At 46.3% G+C, this 16,526-nt stretch overlaps 1 protein-coding gene and 1 long non-coding RNA gene across 2 annotated transcripts in view; one reads left to right on the forward strand and one right to left on the reverse strand.

Moving 5' to 3' along the window:
* The window catches only part of LOC308584266, a 480,133-nt gene that overhangs the window by 446,229 nt on the left and 17,378 nt on the right, over positions 1-16,526 (reverse strand). The window lies entirely within an intron of this gene.
* The window catches only part of KIF13B (kinesin family member 13B), a 204,265-nt gene that overhangs the window by 106,096 nt on the left and 81,643 nt on the right, over positions 1-16,526 (forward strand). The window contains 7 exon segments of the mRNA XM_081188907.1: positions 2,678-2,726; positions 2,728-2,941; positions 5,368-5,578; positions 7,022-7,184; positions 8,269-8,415; positions 11,837-11,986; positions 12,947-13,075. Of these exon segments, the coding sequence (XP_081045033.1) occupies positions 2,678-2,726; positions 2,728-2,941; positions 5,368-5,578; positions 7,022-7,184; positions 8,269-8,415; positions 11,837-11,986; positions 12,947-13,075 (1,063 nt within the window).

Here is a 16,526-nt window from a genome sequence, read left to right on the forward strand (position 1 = left end):
ACATGCAATTAACTGTTACTGTTCTGAATTTTCTGGTGCCGTTCCTTAGTGGGTCGTGCAAACAGCTGTTCTGAGTGATGCTTTTTATAGAGGAGGGGGCACTGGGAACCCCGGGGGGCAGTGACCCGAAAAGGTTTGGGAACCCTTGATTTAATGGGTCCCAGCAGTCAAGAGGAAGTAAGATCCGCTCTTAATAGCTGCTCCTTCCCATCTCTACACCCTCCTAAGGGCACATTTCAGTTTATTTTTATTATTGGTTTTTGTAGCCACCCCCGACCAAGTGGTCCCAGGGTGGATTGCAAAAACATAGAATCATAGAATCATAGAGTTGGAAGAGACCACAAGGGCCATCGAGTCCAACCCCCTGCCAAGCAGGAAACACCATCAGAGCACTCCTGACATATGGTTGTCAAGCCTCTGCTTAAAGACCTCCAAAGAAGGAGACTCCACCACACTCCTTAGACTTGAATACATCTAAACTAGCCAAGTATTCTTGTACTATCTCCTTAGTTATTCTGGGCTGTGTTTCCTTTGCTGAATCATTTGCTCCAAATTCTTCAGGTCGGGCATTGTTTTCTTTATCGGAGTAGACTGAGGCAAAGAAGGCATTGAGGAGTTCAGCCCTTTCTGTGTCCCCTGTTTGCATTTCACCATCTTCTCCTCTGAGTGACCCCACTGTTTCTTTGTTCTTCCTTTTGCTACAAACATACCCATAAAAGCCTTTTTTGTTGCTTTTAACCTCTCTAGCAAGCCTGAGTTCATTCTGTGCTTTAGCTTTTCTGACTTTGTGTCTACACGTGCTGGCTATTTGTTTGAATTCCTCTTTGGTGGTTTCCCCCCTTTTCCATTTTTTGTACACATCCTTTTTTAATCTTAACTCAGTTAAAAGTTCTTTAGATAGCCACCCTGGCTTCTTTAGGCACCTTCCATGTTTCCGTCTCATTGGTATTGCCTGACGTTGTGCTTTTACTATCTCCCTCTTAACAAACTCCCAGCCATCATGAACTCCCTTTCCTTTTAGTATTACTGTCCAGGGGATCTCACCCATAACGATGAGGAAACACCCGCAATTAAAGTACAGTCATACTTCGGGTTACAGATGCTTCAGGTTGCACTTTTTCGGGTTACGGACCGCTGAAACCCGGAAGTACCGGAACGGGTTACTTCCAGGTTTCGGCGCATGCACAGAAGCACCAAATCACAACCCATGCACCGCTGTGGGTTGCGAACGCTGTGGGTTGCGAACGTGCATCCCGCACAGATCACGTTCGCAGCCGGAGCGTCCACTGTAATAAAAGCAAAACCAATCCATATCAGAATAACAAGACTGCATTTCACACCAGTGTACCTTGAATTTTTCAGTGCTGTGGTTGAGGCTGACACTTAAACTAGGCTGCAAGAAGGCTGTACAGTGGTACCTCAGGTTACAGACGCTTCAGGTTACAGACTCCGCATACCCAGAAATAGTACCTCGGGTTAAGAACTTTGCTTCAGGATGAGAACAGAAATCGTGCTCCGGCGGCACAGCAGCAGCAGGAGACCCATTAGTTAAAGTGGTGCTTCAGGTTAAGAACAGTTTCAGGTTAAGAACGGACCTCCGGAATGAATTAAGTACTTAACCCGAGGTACCACTGTATACCTTTGCACTGCTATGTCACTGCATGTCCTGGTTTAATTTAAAAGCATTACAAAAAATCTTTAAAAATCAGTAGCCTGGCAATCCTACACCTTGGCCTGTAGGATTCCCTTGACCTCTGGCGTTGCAGATGAATCCCTGTGATTTTTTAATAACTCCCTTGGGTGCCTTTTAATTCCGGATAAAAGCTGCACATCCATCTGGATGGGGAACGGAGGGCGTACCTGTGGTTTTCTGTTTGAAGGATATAATCCTTAGAGCTGTTTGGTTGGCTACAGCTCACCAGAGGAATTTTGGCTTTAGAAAACTTGAGCGGCACACGCCCTCTTGCCAGGTAACAACTCAGCGCATTCCTCCCAGATGTTCGCCTGCACATGCCTTACTGCAGCCTTCCCCAACCTGGTGCCCTCCAGAGGTTTGGGATCAACACCTCTGAGGCTGAGTGCGACTGATGGGAGTTGTACTGTATTTTTCGCTCCATAAGACGCACCCTAGAGGGGGAATGCAAGGGGGAAAATATTATTTAAAGGGAGTGCTGAGCAGAGCCTCAATAAAATAAAAGGTGTTGATCTCCCACTCCATAACTTTTACTAGAACCAAAACCTGCTGATTGCAGTGGCTGGCATATCCCTGCAGGAACATTTGCTATAACCCTGTACAGTGGTGCCTCGCAAGACGAGAAGAATCCGTTCTGTGATTCTCTTCGTCTAGCGGTTTTTCGTCTTGCGAAGCAAGCCCATTGAAGGATTAGCGGATTAGCGCTATTAGCGGCTTTTAGCGGCTTATCTGCTGATCGGATCAGCTGATAAGCGGCTTAGCGGCTTAGAAAAAGGGGGGGAAGGGAAAAAACCCAGCAGGAACTCACAAGACATTGTCGTCTTGCGAAGCAAGCCCATAGGAAATTTGTTTTGCGAAGCACCTCCAAAACGGAAAACTCTTTCGTCTAGCGAGTTTTCCGTCTTGCGAGGCATTCGTCTTGCAGGGCACCACTGTAATTCGATCAAAGGTCATAGATTTGTAGAGATGGAAGGTACCATTTAGTCCAAAACCCCCTGAAGTGCGGGGATCTTTTGCATTGACCAGAGTTTTAATGGGACCCCTCCCTCCTTTCCAGGCTGAATTTGCCAAAAAAGAAAAAGAAATCAGAAGCCGAGGACGACGACAAAGACAATTCAATGAAAGGAAGCAACAGTTCAGAGCAGCTGGATTTGGACGGGGACAGCTCCAGTGAGGTTTCCAGCGAGATTAACTTCAGCTACGAATATGCGCAGATGGAGGTCACCATGAAAGCTCTGGGTGGCAACGGTAAGGAGCATAATAATAATAATAATAATAATAATAATAATAATAATAATAATATTTATACCCTGCCCATCTGGCTGAGTCTCCCCAGCCACTCTGGGCGGCTTCCAATTGTGTGTTAAAAGCAATACAACATTAAATATTAAAAACTGTCTTCAGATGTCTCTTAAAGATAAGATAGCTACTTATTTCCTTCACATCTGAAGGGAGGGTGTTCCACAGGGCAGGCGCCACTACTGAGAAGGCCCTCTGCCTGGTTCCCTGTAACCTCACTTCTTGCAATGAGGGAACCACCAGAAGGCCCTTGGCGCTGGATCTCAGTGTCCGGGCTGAACGATGGGGGTGGAGATGCTCCTTCAGGTATACTGGGCTGAGGCCGTTTAGGGCTTTAAAGGTCAGCACCAACACTTTGAATTGTGCTCAGAAACATGGGTGCTCTTGCTCTGAATTCACAGGTGCACTGAGCAAGCAATACATAGCAATACATAGCAGCGTTGCCCGGGATTGCTCTCCAAAGATTGTCTTCCATGAACACAGTTTTTACAGTGAGTCCATAAGTGACTGTGGAGGCCAATTCTGGATCCACACGTCCTTCCACAGTGGGGACACTGGTTTCTGGGTGGGAGTTGATCACGGTGTGGATTTGCCAAGCGTGCCTTCCTCTTGGCGCGTTTCTCCCTTTCGTCCTGAGTTCGAGGTCTTTAAAGCCCATGACACCTTTGGTCAAGGCTGTTCTCCAACTGGAGCGCTCGCAGGCCAGTGTTTCCCAGTTGTCGGTGTTTATACTACATTTTTTTAGATTTGCCTTGAGAGAGTCTTTAAACCTCTTTTGTTGACCACCAACATTGCGCTTTCCAGTTTTAAGTTGGGAATAGAGTAGTTGCGTTGGAAGACGATAACCAGGCATCCGCACAACACGAACAGTCCAACGAAGATGATGTTGAAGAATCATTGCTTCGACATGCGTGATCTTTGCTCCTTCCAGTACGCTAAGAAAAAAGCACACCAAGAACTCTGGCCAATATAAGTTTCAATAGTTGGAGTGGTCCCTACTCACAAATCAATAGTCAATTGTAACGAAAACTAATCCATTCAAAAGTATGTATTCTGACAAGGATTACAAACTCAATTAGAGATTACAAACACAAACACAGATTACAAACTCAAATTCATGAGGATATGTATAACACAATAATTCGTTACAGGATTAGAGATACAGTAAGAGTTTCTGGGGACGTGGGTGGTGCTGTGGGTTAAACCACAGAGCCTAGGACTTGCCGATCAGAAGGTCGGTGGTTTGAATCTCCGCGAGGGGGTGAGCTCATGGTGCTCTGTCCCAGCTCCTGCCAACCTAGCAGTTTGAAAGCACGTCAAGTGCAAGTAGATAAATAGGTACCACTCTGGTGGGAAGGTAAACGGCGTTTCCGTGCGCTGTTCTGGTTCGCCAGAAGTGGCTTAGTCATGCTGGCCACATGACCCGGAAGCTGTACGCCGGCTTCCTCGGCCAGTAAAGCGAGATGAGCGCCGCAACCCCAGTGTGATGGCCTGGGAATCCGATTCAGAGGCTGAACTGGAGGAATCCCAGCCTGCACAGGAGTCCCCGCCTCCAGGGCCAGCTGAGCTGGGTCCGGGCCTTGATTCTGAAGCGCCTGCACCTGTGCCGGATCCTCAGGAGCAGGCACCAGGTGAATCCACTCTGGCTCCGGAGGCGATTGAGGACGGATTGCCTACAGGTGCGCCTCTCCCAGCCCTGTCAGGGGAAAGTGAGTCTCCCCCTGGGTCCAGTAACCCACCGGCCTCTCCTGAGCTGCAGAGGCTCAGGGCAGAGAGGCAGAGGGAACTGGTTTCTCCCAGGAGGAGTGCTCGCCTTAAGGCCAGGAGAGGCGGGTCACCTGGGGGCCGGGACCGCCCCTGGCCTCAGAGAAGATAAAGGCCATTCAGCCTGGTCCCAGGTTGCGGGAGCAACGTCCTTGAAGAGCTGTTTCGGCCAGCACCCAGTCCTGTTCCCCCAGAGTTCCTGTCCTTGCCCGGCTCCTCGCCGTGGACCCCGATTCGCCCGTGGAGGACTGTCTGCCGACCCTCGACTCAGGTCCTGGACCTCGCCCCACGGTAACCTCCCCCTTGGACCAGCACACCCAGAGTCGGCCACGACTGGACCTAATGGTCAGGGGTCCCTTTACCTTTTAAGAGTTTCTGAATGGAGATAAGTTCATGTGAGATTCGACGTGAAGATGTTAGTTTCAATCATTGAACAGAAGTCAGAAGTCAATTATGAATCCAGTATGCTGGCATTAGTTTACCTGTCTTCCCAAGCGATGGGAAAAAAATTTCGGAGACATCGTTGATGGAATGGTCCTCTGTAGATACCATTGAGCTCTGCGGACCCTGTGGCCCGCGTCTGACTGAAACAAACTCTTCCGCTTTCCTAGATCCCATGCAGTCGATTTTGCAAAGTCTGGAGCAGCAGCACGAGGAGGAGAAGCGGACCGCGCTGGAGCGGCAGAGGCTGATGTACGAGCACGAACTGGAGCAGCTCCGGAGGCGCCTGTCCCCTGAGAAACAGCACTTCCGCACTATGGACAGGTTCTCCTGGCACTCTCCCAACGCTCAGCAGCGACTTCGGCAGTGGGCGGAAGAGAGGTGAGTGGAGGGAATACAGTAGCTCAGTGGGAGGAGCACCTGCGTAGAAGTTGCATGGCCTATCACAGACTGTTGCTCTCAGCATGAGTGGGACTTATCCCTAGGTGAGTTGAGGACTGCAACCTTAGCCTTTTGCATTTTATAGGTGCATTGCGACCCCATTCAGGAACGATGACAAATCCATGGTTTGTTCATCAGGGACACGTTTTGGGCTTATGTGCTCCGTCCTCCCGCTTCCTGGTTCATACAAGCCATGGTTTACTGGAGGGGCATGTGGCTCTCGGACGCTATTGGGCTTCCAAGAACCCCAGCCATTATGGCCAGTGGTCTGCGATTACGTAATTGTAGTTCAACAACCACTTTAACAGCCACCGTTTCACCACCCATGTTTACCATGGTGTCCCAACAGGGTAAAGTATGGTTAGTGATAACCATGGTTCGTCTCCAAACCATGATCTAAAAACCATAGTTCAAAGTGGCAAACTGCTCACCGTGAGCTCTTAAACAAGGTGGTCCCTCTAAATCTAGGAATGATAATGACAATGGAAGATGCAAAACCGCTCCTGTCCCGTTCAGATACCAGCATAGTGGCCCCATAAACAGTTGAGCTTCTGATTAGATGTTTCAATTCGGCTGCATGCCGTAGTGTAGCCGTATTACAACTCCTTGTACAAATTCCAAAACTGATCCTTGGGATTTGCATCTTTGGCAGCCGTTGAAATGCTCTTTTCCAAATTGCACAGTTTCCTCTTATAGCCTTATTAGACTTTACCGATATTGGTGGGCTCTGTGTTGCTCCCGGACAGGAGGGAGGAAGTCAAATGACACCGAGGGCTGGTTCAGAGAAAGAGTTCTTTATTTCTGCTCTACGGAACAGCAGAAAGGCACTTGCGTGGTGTGTCCACAGCAAGTCCAAAGAAATGAGAAATTTCATGCAGTATATATATCCTCCAGGCACCCTCTCCCTCCTTCCCCAGGAATCCAACCACGTCAGCCTATACACACAGGTTGACATCACATATGTTCCTGCTCCGTTATTCTTAACCATAAATGGGTATTTCTTCCTGTACTTCTGACCATAAAAGGGTATTCCTGTTCCTACTCTTATCTTGGAGCAAGAGGTCACCATCTCCAAGAACACACTCTGGCGCTGTTCCCGGACTAGGTCTGTGCGTCAGAGTGTGTCCAGGATGTAAGATAAGACCTAGACATGTCATCCCTGTTCTACTGGAACAGTCAAGGCCATCCTTGCCGTCATGAACTGATAAAGGAGAGGGCTCTGAGCACTTGTTTATTCAGCTGGGTTTTTGTTTATACATTGACTCAGAGCTCAAGTTAATGGATTTTAGCTAAGGAAAAATAGGGATTTTGGTGCCTGTTTCAAACTGCCTGCACAGTCAGTTTTGGGTTTGGGAAACCCATTCCTTCACTCTTTCTCCAAAGGGAAGAGATGCTGACCCACAGCCTGAGGAAGCTGAGGGAGCAGATAATGAAGGCCAACTTGTACGTGAGAGAAGCCAGCTTCATCGCCGAAGAGATGGACAAACGGACGGAATACAAGGTCACCCTGCAGATCCCAGCCTCCAGCCTTAACGCAAACAGAAAGGTGAGGAACCTGACCAGCCACATTCATCGTCTATCGAGAATGGATTCCATCGGCCAGCTGGAATTTCGATGATTATTATGTATTGATTTAGAGCACTTGTATTTTTAGGCCCAAAATGGCAGCTTTAGTTAAAAAAACACAACCCCAAAACATACACCTTCTTTATTTGTCAGTTACGTACGCCATGTGCTTTTACAACAGAATACAGTGGTACCTTGGTTTTTGAACATCTCGAAAGCCGAACGTTTTGGTTTTCGAACGCCGAAAACCCGGAAGCAAATGCTTCCATTTTCGAACGCGTCTCGGAAGTCGAACAGCTTCCGCAGAAGAGGCGCCCCCCCCATTTTCTCCATTGCATTTGAAGACAGCCCTTTGCGCCTCAGTTTTCGAACGTTTCGGAAGTCAAACGGTCTTCCGGAACGGATTACGTCCAAAAACCAAGTTACCACTGTATGGGGTACAGTATAACACTGTACAGTGGTGCCTTGGTTTACAACCATAATCCGTTCCGGAGGTCCGTTTGTAAACCAAAACAGGTTGTAACCCAAGGCACACTTTCGCCAATGGGGCCTTCAAAAATTTTTTGTTTGTAATAAAAAAAAATGGGTTGTAATCTGAAAAAAGGTTGCAAACCGGGACACGCAGTTCTGGGTGTGATTTGTTTGTAATCCAAAACGTATGCAAACCAAGACGTATGCAAACCAAGCTACCATTGTACAGGGGTTTTCTTGAAAAATAAACAGGTTAAGCTATCACAGGCTTTCATCTTAACAAGCTGCCTTTTGCCCTCCGGTCAGCCTACTGGTTCACGATATGTATTCTCTTCTTAAACCTCTTTGGGGTTGTTTCCTTAACAATTTGTTAAATAGATAAAGGATCAAATATCTTCTCCAGCATGTGCAATACTTATATTGCACGCAACATGAAAACATTCCAGTTCTAGCTGCTCTTTGGGTGTTTTATGAGTGAGTTTGCTTTGTGTTTTCAAGGAAATTCCAGTCGCATTCCCAAGTTGATTTTTACCTTGTCGTTTTATTTCTGCTCCCCGCCCCAATCTCCTCCTTTGTCCTTCCCCCCCCCACAGCGAGGTGCCGTCCTTAGTGAACCGGCCATCCAAGTTCGGAGGAAAGGGAAAGGCAAGCAGATTTGGTCCTTGGAGAAGCTGGAGAATCGGCTGGTAGACATGAGGGACCTCTATCAAGAATGGAAGGACTGCGAGGAAGACAACCTGGTATGGAGCCGCCACTTCTGCTGAGTAGCAGAACGGCTCTCTAGGTCCCTCGGAGTACAGTTCCCACCAGTAGCCAGGGATGATGGGAGCTGAAGTCCCACAACATTGGTAGGGCCCCAGGTTCCTCGTCCCCGGCGTGTGGCGCCGCAGCGTGAGAGAATGTTAGAAAGGCCCACCGTTCAAATCTCGCCCCTGCCGTGGGTGCACTGGGCATAGCTGTCAACCCTCCCTTATTTGGCGGGAAACTCCCTTATCCCAGCGCCGTGTCCCGCTGCTGTCCCTTATTGATGATGTCCCTTAAATTTCCCGGGTTTCATGCTCGCCTGGCTTGGGAGGGAAGCAGCGGCTCGGGGTCCTCCGGCGCAAGAGAGACTGCACACACGAGCTGCCGCATCTCCGTCTCTCCCTTTTCCCCCTCAGGGGCACATCGTGAGGAGACGGGTGGCGGCGGGCGGGAAGGCAGCCCCTCTCTTGTGAGACTTCCGCCGGGGAAGCCGGAGGCGGCGGAGGCGGCTGAGGAGGCGGCCTGAGGGAGGAGGAAGAGGAGGGGATGAGGAGGGACGCAGAAGGGCGGCGCTTCAGCAGCCACCGTGGCGCCACAACCGCCTCATGCCAGGCTCGCGGGTGGCGTGGGCGAGAGTCTCCCTCCCTCTCTCTCGGGCGGGGAAGGGCCGATGGAACTCCTTGCGCCAGGACGACAGCAGCCCCGACGTGCTGCTTAGCATCCCCTCCAACCAGTGCAGCATCTTAATGTAGTGATTTCCCCCTCTGCATCCCTTTCATAACTCCATTTTTATAAATCATTTGTCCATCCATAGTTCAATTTTTTACTACAAGTTTTCTGTCAGTCCTATCAATGTATGTAACTCTTTACAATAGCTTTTCAACTATATTATAAACTTTCCCCATTCTTTATTAAAGAGGTCCTCTTCCTGGTTTCTAATTCTGCCTGTAAGCTTTGCCATCTCGACGCCGTTCATCAGTTTTGTCTGCCCCTCTTCTTTGGTCGGAGTTGTAGACCCTTAGGATCATGTAGTCCAACCCCCTGCAAAACACAGGGGCAGCCAAAGCAGAATGGCTCCATCAGTGCCAGATTTATGTATAAGTCAAGCAAAATCCCTTATTTTGGCTGCTGATCCCTTATTTTCAGGGCTGCTGGTCCCTTATTTTCAAATCTGTAAGTTGACAGCTATGGCACTAGGTCAGCTCTTCCTGACACTCCCCCGGATGTTAACTGGACAGCGTCTGAAGGACTTAGAGCAACAGAACAATCTGGCCATTATAAAGAAATTCTGTCCTTGGTATTCCTTCCCCCCCCCCCTTCTCAGTTTGATTCCCTGGCACCATGTTTGTACAAATTAGCTATCCCAAAATACAGACGTGCCTTCTTCACACTGGCCAGATTGGATGGGATGCCCTCTGCCGTACTTGAGAGCAGATACCAAAAGATTCCAAATGAGAAACGACTCTGCCCCTGTGGATTTGGAAATCTGGAAACAGTGGCTCATGTTTCAATCAATCCTTTATTAGGCATAGCAGACCGCACATTATAATATAGACACCATATACAAAATGTGGAAAATACAAATTCAGCATAACAATTTGCATAAATAATACAGTACGACACTATGACATCACTGACCAATCAAGAACCACTAAATCTCTCCATAATGGCCCAGTCTTTCCACATGGACAGCACTCAAAAATTTAGCCACTATTAAAGTAACTTGATCATTCCTGTCTGAGAGCAGGTCCTGAACCGTTGGCGGCATGGAGCCGAGCCTGTTAAGTTGTAAGGCCTCTAACAATTGTCTGCTGGCATAAATGCCAAAATCACAAGAGAAGAAAATATGCTCCAACGTGTCAGGTTCCTGCCTACCACATTTGCAGAGACGCGCTCTGTTTCTGGGAGAACTAAATATCTTCCTCTTACCATCATCGAGGGAAACATATTAAATCTGGCTAGCATAAACAGCCTGCACAGTTCACGATTCTTCAGATTTGTCATGTAATCCTTTGAAAATCTCTACACAAAGGGAGATTTAAATAGAGAGGAGAGCAAGTGCTATGCTTTGCAACCTCAAGAGTGGCTCATGTTCTCCGGTCCTGTCCCCTTTATAAAGATCTGAGGAACGAGATCATCACCCCACTCTTACTTACCATCCCAGGCCTGCCCATCTGCGGCCACGTTGTCCTTTCTTTTATCAGATCAAAATGATCAGAAGACAACAGCAAAGGTTGATAGGTTTATCGAGGGTGCAATGAGATTAAGGGCCACTATCTGAACGATAATCTTGGTCATCTGATAGTCCTTTTGACCCATTGTTGTCTTTTTAATTGTATATATTGCTTATTTTATGTTGCTCTGGCCGTTGGCTAACGCGAATAAAGTTTATCTATCTATCCCCCGCATGTTGTTGGACTACAATTCCCACCATCCATTGGGCCACGCTGGCTGGGGCTGATGGGAGTTGTAGTCTCAGCAACACCCAGTGGGGACTCAGGCGTTTGGAAAGGCTGTATGAGGTGTGGCCTTGGGCCATCCTTCCCCAACCGGGTGCCCCCTCCATAGATACAGTTTTAATAAAGCTTTTCAACATAATGGTAAAAAAAATACCAGAAACAAGACAACGAATAAGAAAGAAAACAAAGAAAGCAAACAAGCAAATAGATAAGAATGATAGAATAAAGGGAAAGAGAGAGATGAGTAAAAAGTGATGTCTGTCTGTTGTGCCTACAAGAGTTCCTCATAATACCATAATACCAGACTTTTAGAAGACATCTGAAGGCAGCCCTGTTTAGGGAAGCTTTTAATATTTAATACGTTATTGTATTTTAGTGTTCTGTTGGAAGCCGCCCAGAGTGGCTGGGGAAACCCAACCAGATGGGCGGGGTATAAATAAATTATTATTATTATTATTATTATTATTATTATTATTATTATTATTATTATTATTATTATTATTATTATTATTATTATTATCCAATGTTCAAAATCCAGAGTAATATCTAGTTATTTTTCCCACTGCTAGCTGATGTTTTCCTACTTCCTATTCTTCCCACTGCTAGCTGATGTTCAGTCCAGGCACCACAAATTCATTCATTTTCCTTTCCATCCCAGAAGTCCAAAAGAGGTTCTTTGATTATTATTATTGTCTGCAAAGATCAGCCATAATTTTTCTCCAGATATTTTGGACCACAAGGCCCCTGCCAGCATAGTCAGAGATGCTTTTTCTTGAAATAGTACATCCATACTTCTTTAATTTACAATGTTGTGTAGCTCCCCTGGGTTCCCCAGGGAGGAAGGGCGGAATAGAAAGCAAGATCCGCCATCCTCAATCTTGTGAGATAGTGCCATGGCAGCTGTCTGTGGATCTGGTCACCATAGGGCTTTGCCACTTGTCTCCCTTTCGCGATCAAGGTCATGAGGTCGTATTTCCGGCGAGCGGATCCTTTCTACGACGAGCAGGAGAACCACAGCCTCATCGGCGTGGCGAACGTCTTCCTCGAGTCCCTTTTCTACGATGTGAAGCTACAATACGCTGTGCCCATCATCAATCAGAAAGGAGAGGTGAGTTTGAGTTTGGATTTGATATCCCGCCTTTCACTCCCCTTCAGGAGTCTCAAAGCGGCTCACATTCTCCTTTCCCTTCCTCCCCCACAACAAACACTCTGTGAGGTGAGTGGGGCTGAGAGACTTCAGAGAAGTGTGACTAGCCCAAGGTCACCCAGCAGCTGCATGTGGAGGAGCGGGGAAGCGAACCCAGTTCCCCAGATTACGAGTCCACTGCTCTTAACCACTACACCACACTGGCTCAGTTTCTCCTGGGTGACCGAAGCCAGGGATCAGCAAACTTTTTCAGCAGGGGGCTGGTCCCCTGTCCCTCAGACCTTGTGGGGACCGGACTATATTTTGAAAAAAAGAAAAAAAGGAACGAATTCCTATGCCCCACAAATAACCCAGAGATGCATTTTAAATAAAAGGACACATTCTACTCATGTAAAAACATGCTGATTCCCGGACCATCCGTGAGCTGGATTTAGAAGGCAATTGGGCTGGATCCGGCCCCCGGGCCTTAGTTTGCCTACCCACGCTCTAGGACAGGGGTCAGCAATTTTTGTCAGCCATGGGCGAGTCCTCTGTCCCTCAGACCTTGTGGGGGGCTGGAGTATATTTTGCAAAAAAATAATGAACGAATTCCTATGCCCCACCAATAACCCAGTGATGCGTTTTAAATAAAAGGACACATTCTACTCATGTAAAAACATGCTGATTCCCGGACCATCCACACGCTCCCTGTATTTACTGGTGGTGCCTCTTGGCATTCTGGGACTTTGCATAGAAATAGTGTACAGTTTGTCTTGGGTTGTATTTTTATTTTAGGTTCCTAAAAATCTTCCCCTCCTGGGTGTCAAAGTGGGAGTCAGGGGCGGCTCCCTGGCCGGTCGGCCTCCCGCCACTCCTCGGCATCCATCCATCCGGCCGGTCCATGACCATGGCGTTTTTATTCCCCCCCCCCCCACTTTACAGGTGGCCGGACGCCTCCACGTCGAAGTTGTGCGGGTGAGCGGGGAGATTGGGGAGCGCATGGCAGGAGGCGAGGACGGCATGGAAGGATTTGGCGAGAACGACCTGCAGGAGCACAAGTTGGCGTGCATGGTGAGTTTGCAGAGACAGTGCTCCCCGCTTCCCTTTGCGAAGCACCTAGGCACAGAAAATGGGCAATTAGCTGTCTGATAGCTATAGAGGCAACATAAGTGCCCCATATGCAGGGCTGGATTTAGGCTTGATGGGGCCCTAAGCTACTGAAGGTAATGGGGCTTTTATATGTCTAGCTGTCCTTTGTCAACAACAAATTGGCGCCGTTTTTTGTGTTGAATATACAGTCACACCTCTTGTTATGTTTGCTTCAGGTTAAATCTTTTCAGGTTGCGTCCCGCGGAGACCCGGAAGTACCAGAAAGGGTTACTTCGGGGTTTCGCCGCTCGCTCATGCGCAGACGTTCAAAATGACATCATGCGCATGCGCAGAAGCAGCGAATCGCAACCTGCGCATGTGCAGACATGCAGGCGCAGGTTATGTTCTGCTCATGTTGCGATTGGGGCTCTGGAATGGATCCCGTTCGCATCCAGAGGTACCACTGTGTGCTATATGGTCATTTACGGACCTAGTAGGTATCTAAAGCCATTTGCACATATGTATTTTATCAAAGTAATTGTTGAACTGAAATACAATTAAGAAGAAGTATGTTAATAGAGCCAGAGGCAAAGAAGCTTGGAGAGATAAAATCGGATATGGAAATATGGAAATATCGTGAGAGGCAAGACTGAGACTTGGAGTTGCTTTGACATTCAGACCGTGGGAAGTCGCAAAATCAGAATTAAATTCGGAAGACAATTGGATTTTCTAAATTTTTGATTATGATTTGATATGCTAATAGGATGTTTTTTATTGGAAAATTGATAAACGCTCTAACAAAAAGAAGAAGTATATTAATAGTGAAATAATTAAGCTCTAACTTAAAATGATTTTTTATTCATAACAAACTTAATAATGCAAGTACCTTGGCATTTGGCAATAAGAAAAGTTCCTTTAGAAAATTTACAAAGACTCATAATCTAGTTTCTAGAAACTTGCTATAACATGAAAAAATAGTAGGTGTAAATATATGATGCAAGCTACTAATAATTATAAATAGCAGAATGTAGGCACCCTGTATATAGAAATGAGTAAACCAGGGATATTTTAGGGAGCAGGCTAGCAGGCGGGGCCCATGACTTACATCACAGGAGCCTACACAACACAAAACACTGTTGCTGTATGTAGGTTTTATTTGATTTGTTTTCTATCTTATATTTTGGAAATGTGTATCCAGTGTCTTTTTCCTTTAAATTTCTTTGGGGGCCCCCAAGAGAGTGGGGCCCTAAGCTATAGCTTTTTTAGCTTATACGTAAATCTGGTACTCCCCATATGTGCCCATTCGACTGCTTCAATAGGTCAGGTGCCACACAATGCCCATTCCATGTTTGTCAGAACTCGATCTTTTAATGTGGCAGCAACCCTTTAGAAGAATAATATAGTGGTACCTCATGTTAAGTACTTAATTTGTTCCGGAGATCCGTTCTTAACCTGAAACTGTTCTTAACCTGAGGTACCACTTTAGCTAATGGGGCCTCCCGCTGCTGCCACACCGCCAGAGCATGATTTCTGTTCTCATCCTGAAGCAAAGTTCTTGACCCAAGGTACTATTTCTGGGTTAGCGGAGTCTGTAACCTGAAGCGTATGTAACCTGAAGCATATGTAACCCGAGGTACCACTGTAATAATAATAATAATAATAATAATAATAATAATAATAATAATAATAATAATAATAATAATAATAATTTATTTATACCCCGCCCATCTGGCTGGGTTTCACCAGCCACTCTGTGTGGCTCCCTACAGAATATTAAAAACACGATAGAACATCAAACATTAGAAACTTCCCTAAACATGGCTGCCTTCAGATGTATTCTAAAAATCGGATAGTTGTTTATTTCCTTGCCATCTCCCTGACTATTGATCCCAGGCAGGCACCTTCGCTGTATACTTGTTTAGAAAAGCCTGCCTGTTTTTAGTCCCTTGTTATTTTAGGCTCGTCTGAATGTTTCTAGCTTGCCATTTTAACTTTTCGAACGCCTCAAACTGCTTCTTGATTTTCCTTAGTGGCCATTTTATTGCTTGGTCTTTTTTTATATATATGTAATATTTTTATTAATTTTTAGCATACAAAATTTTTTAAGGCACACCACACAAATTATTATACATATGTCCTTGTTTGGACTTCCTTCAGCATCTCTGATAGCCTTCCGTCTTGATTATTTCTCCTGCAATTCTTAACTTAATATTGCCTTTACATTTTCTAGCAACAGGTAGGTAGCCGTGTTGGTCTGCCATAGTCAAAATAAACAAATTCCTTCCAGTAGCACCTTAAAGACCAACTGTCTTTAAGGTGCTACCTGAAGGAATTTTTTTATTTTCTAGCAAATCATTTCTCCCTTTCCATTTTCTTAAATTTCTTAAATTACTCCTCACAGAACTTCTTGTAGTCCCAGTCTTTTTTGAAACCCACTTTGAGCGCTGTATCCACTTTATGAAACAAAAAATTAAAATAATAGCACATGCCGATATTGCAGTAGAAGAGCGCCGTCCTTTTTTCACGCCTCCCTTGAGGACCTTGTGAAGGCGCCTGACTGTCCTCTGTTGGAAACAGGATAGAGGGCTAGATGGGGCCATCAGGGAACCCGGCAAAACTGCAAGGATACCCAGGAAATTAACCAGAAATGTCCCTCCCGACTGTTCCCTGGTCACTGGATGAGATCACAACAGCAGCAGTCTGAGCTGTGGGCAGTTCCAGTGGAATCCGATATGAAACATTATTGTTTGGAGCAATGCGCCAGTTGTATAGGACTCCATTCGGGAAGTAGGTGCGCATCAAGTCGGCCAACTGGTGTTAAAGAAGGACAGAACTTTCTTTATGTACGCTACAACAGCAGCAAGAATACTCATCGCAAAGGATTGGAAGACACAAGATCCTGACATTAAGAGCTGTTCTTCCTGACATTAAGAGCTGTTCGACAGTGGAATTTGCTGCCAAGGAGTATGGTGGAGTCTCCTACTTTGGAGGTCTTTAAGCAGAGGCTTGACAACCATATGTCAGGAGTGCTCTGATGGTGTTTCCTGCTTGGCAGGGGGTTGGGCTCGATGGCCCTTGTGGTCTCTTCCAACTCTATGATTCTATGATTCTACCCATCCTGGAAGAATGGCAGATGAAAGTGATGGACTACATGGAATTGGCGGAAATGACTGGCAGAATCCGAGACCAGGGAGAAGAGTCGGTGGAAGAAGATTGGAAGAAATTTAAAGACTATTTACAGAAGTATTGCAAAACTAATGAATGTTAGAATGATGTTTGATTGAAGTTAAGTGGTTTCTAGCTGTAATGATATAAAAGAATATGGAAAAATTGGATTTCTAAATAGGTAAAAATTTAATGTTACAATATATTAAGATCAAAGATCAGGATAATAAGGAGGGAAAGAAATTGCTGAATTAATTTATTGAATTGG

The sequence above is a fragment of the Podarcis bocagei genome (genome assembly GCF_964188305.1).
Source record: "Podarcis bocagei genome assembly, chromosome: 3".
Taxonomy (NCBI): Eukaryota; Metazoa; Chordata; class Lepidosauria; order Squamata; family Lacertidae; genus Podarcis; species Podarcis bocagei.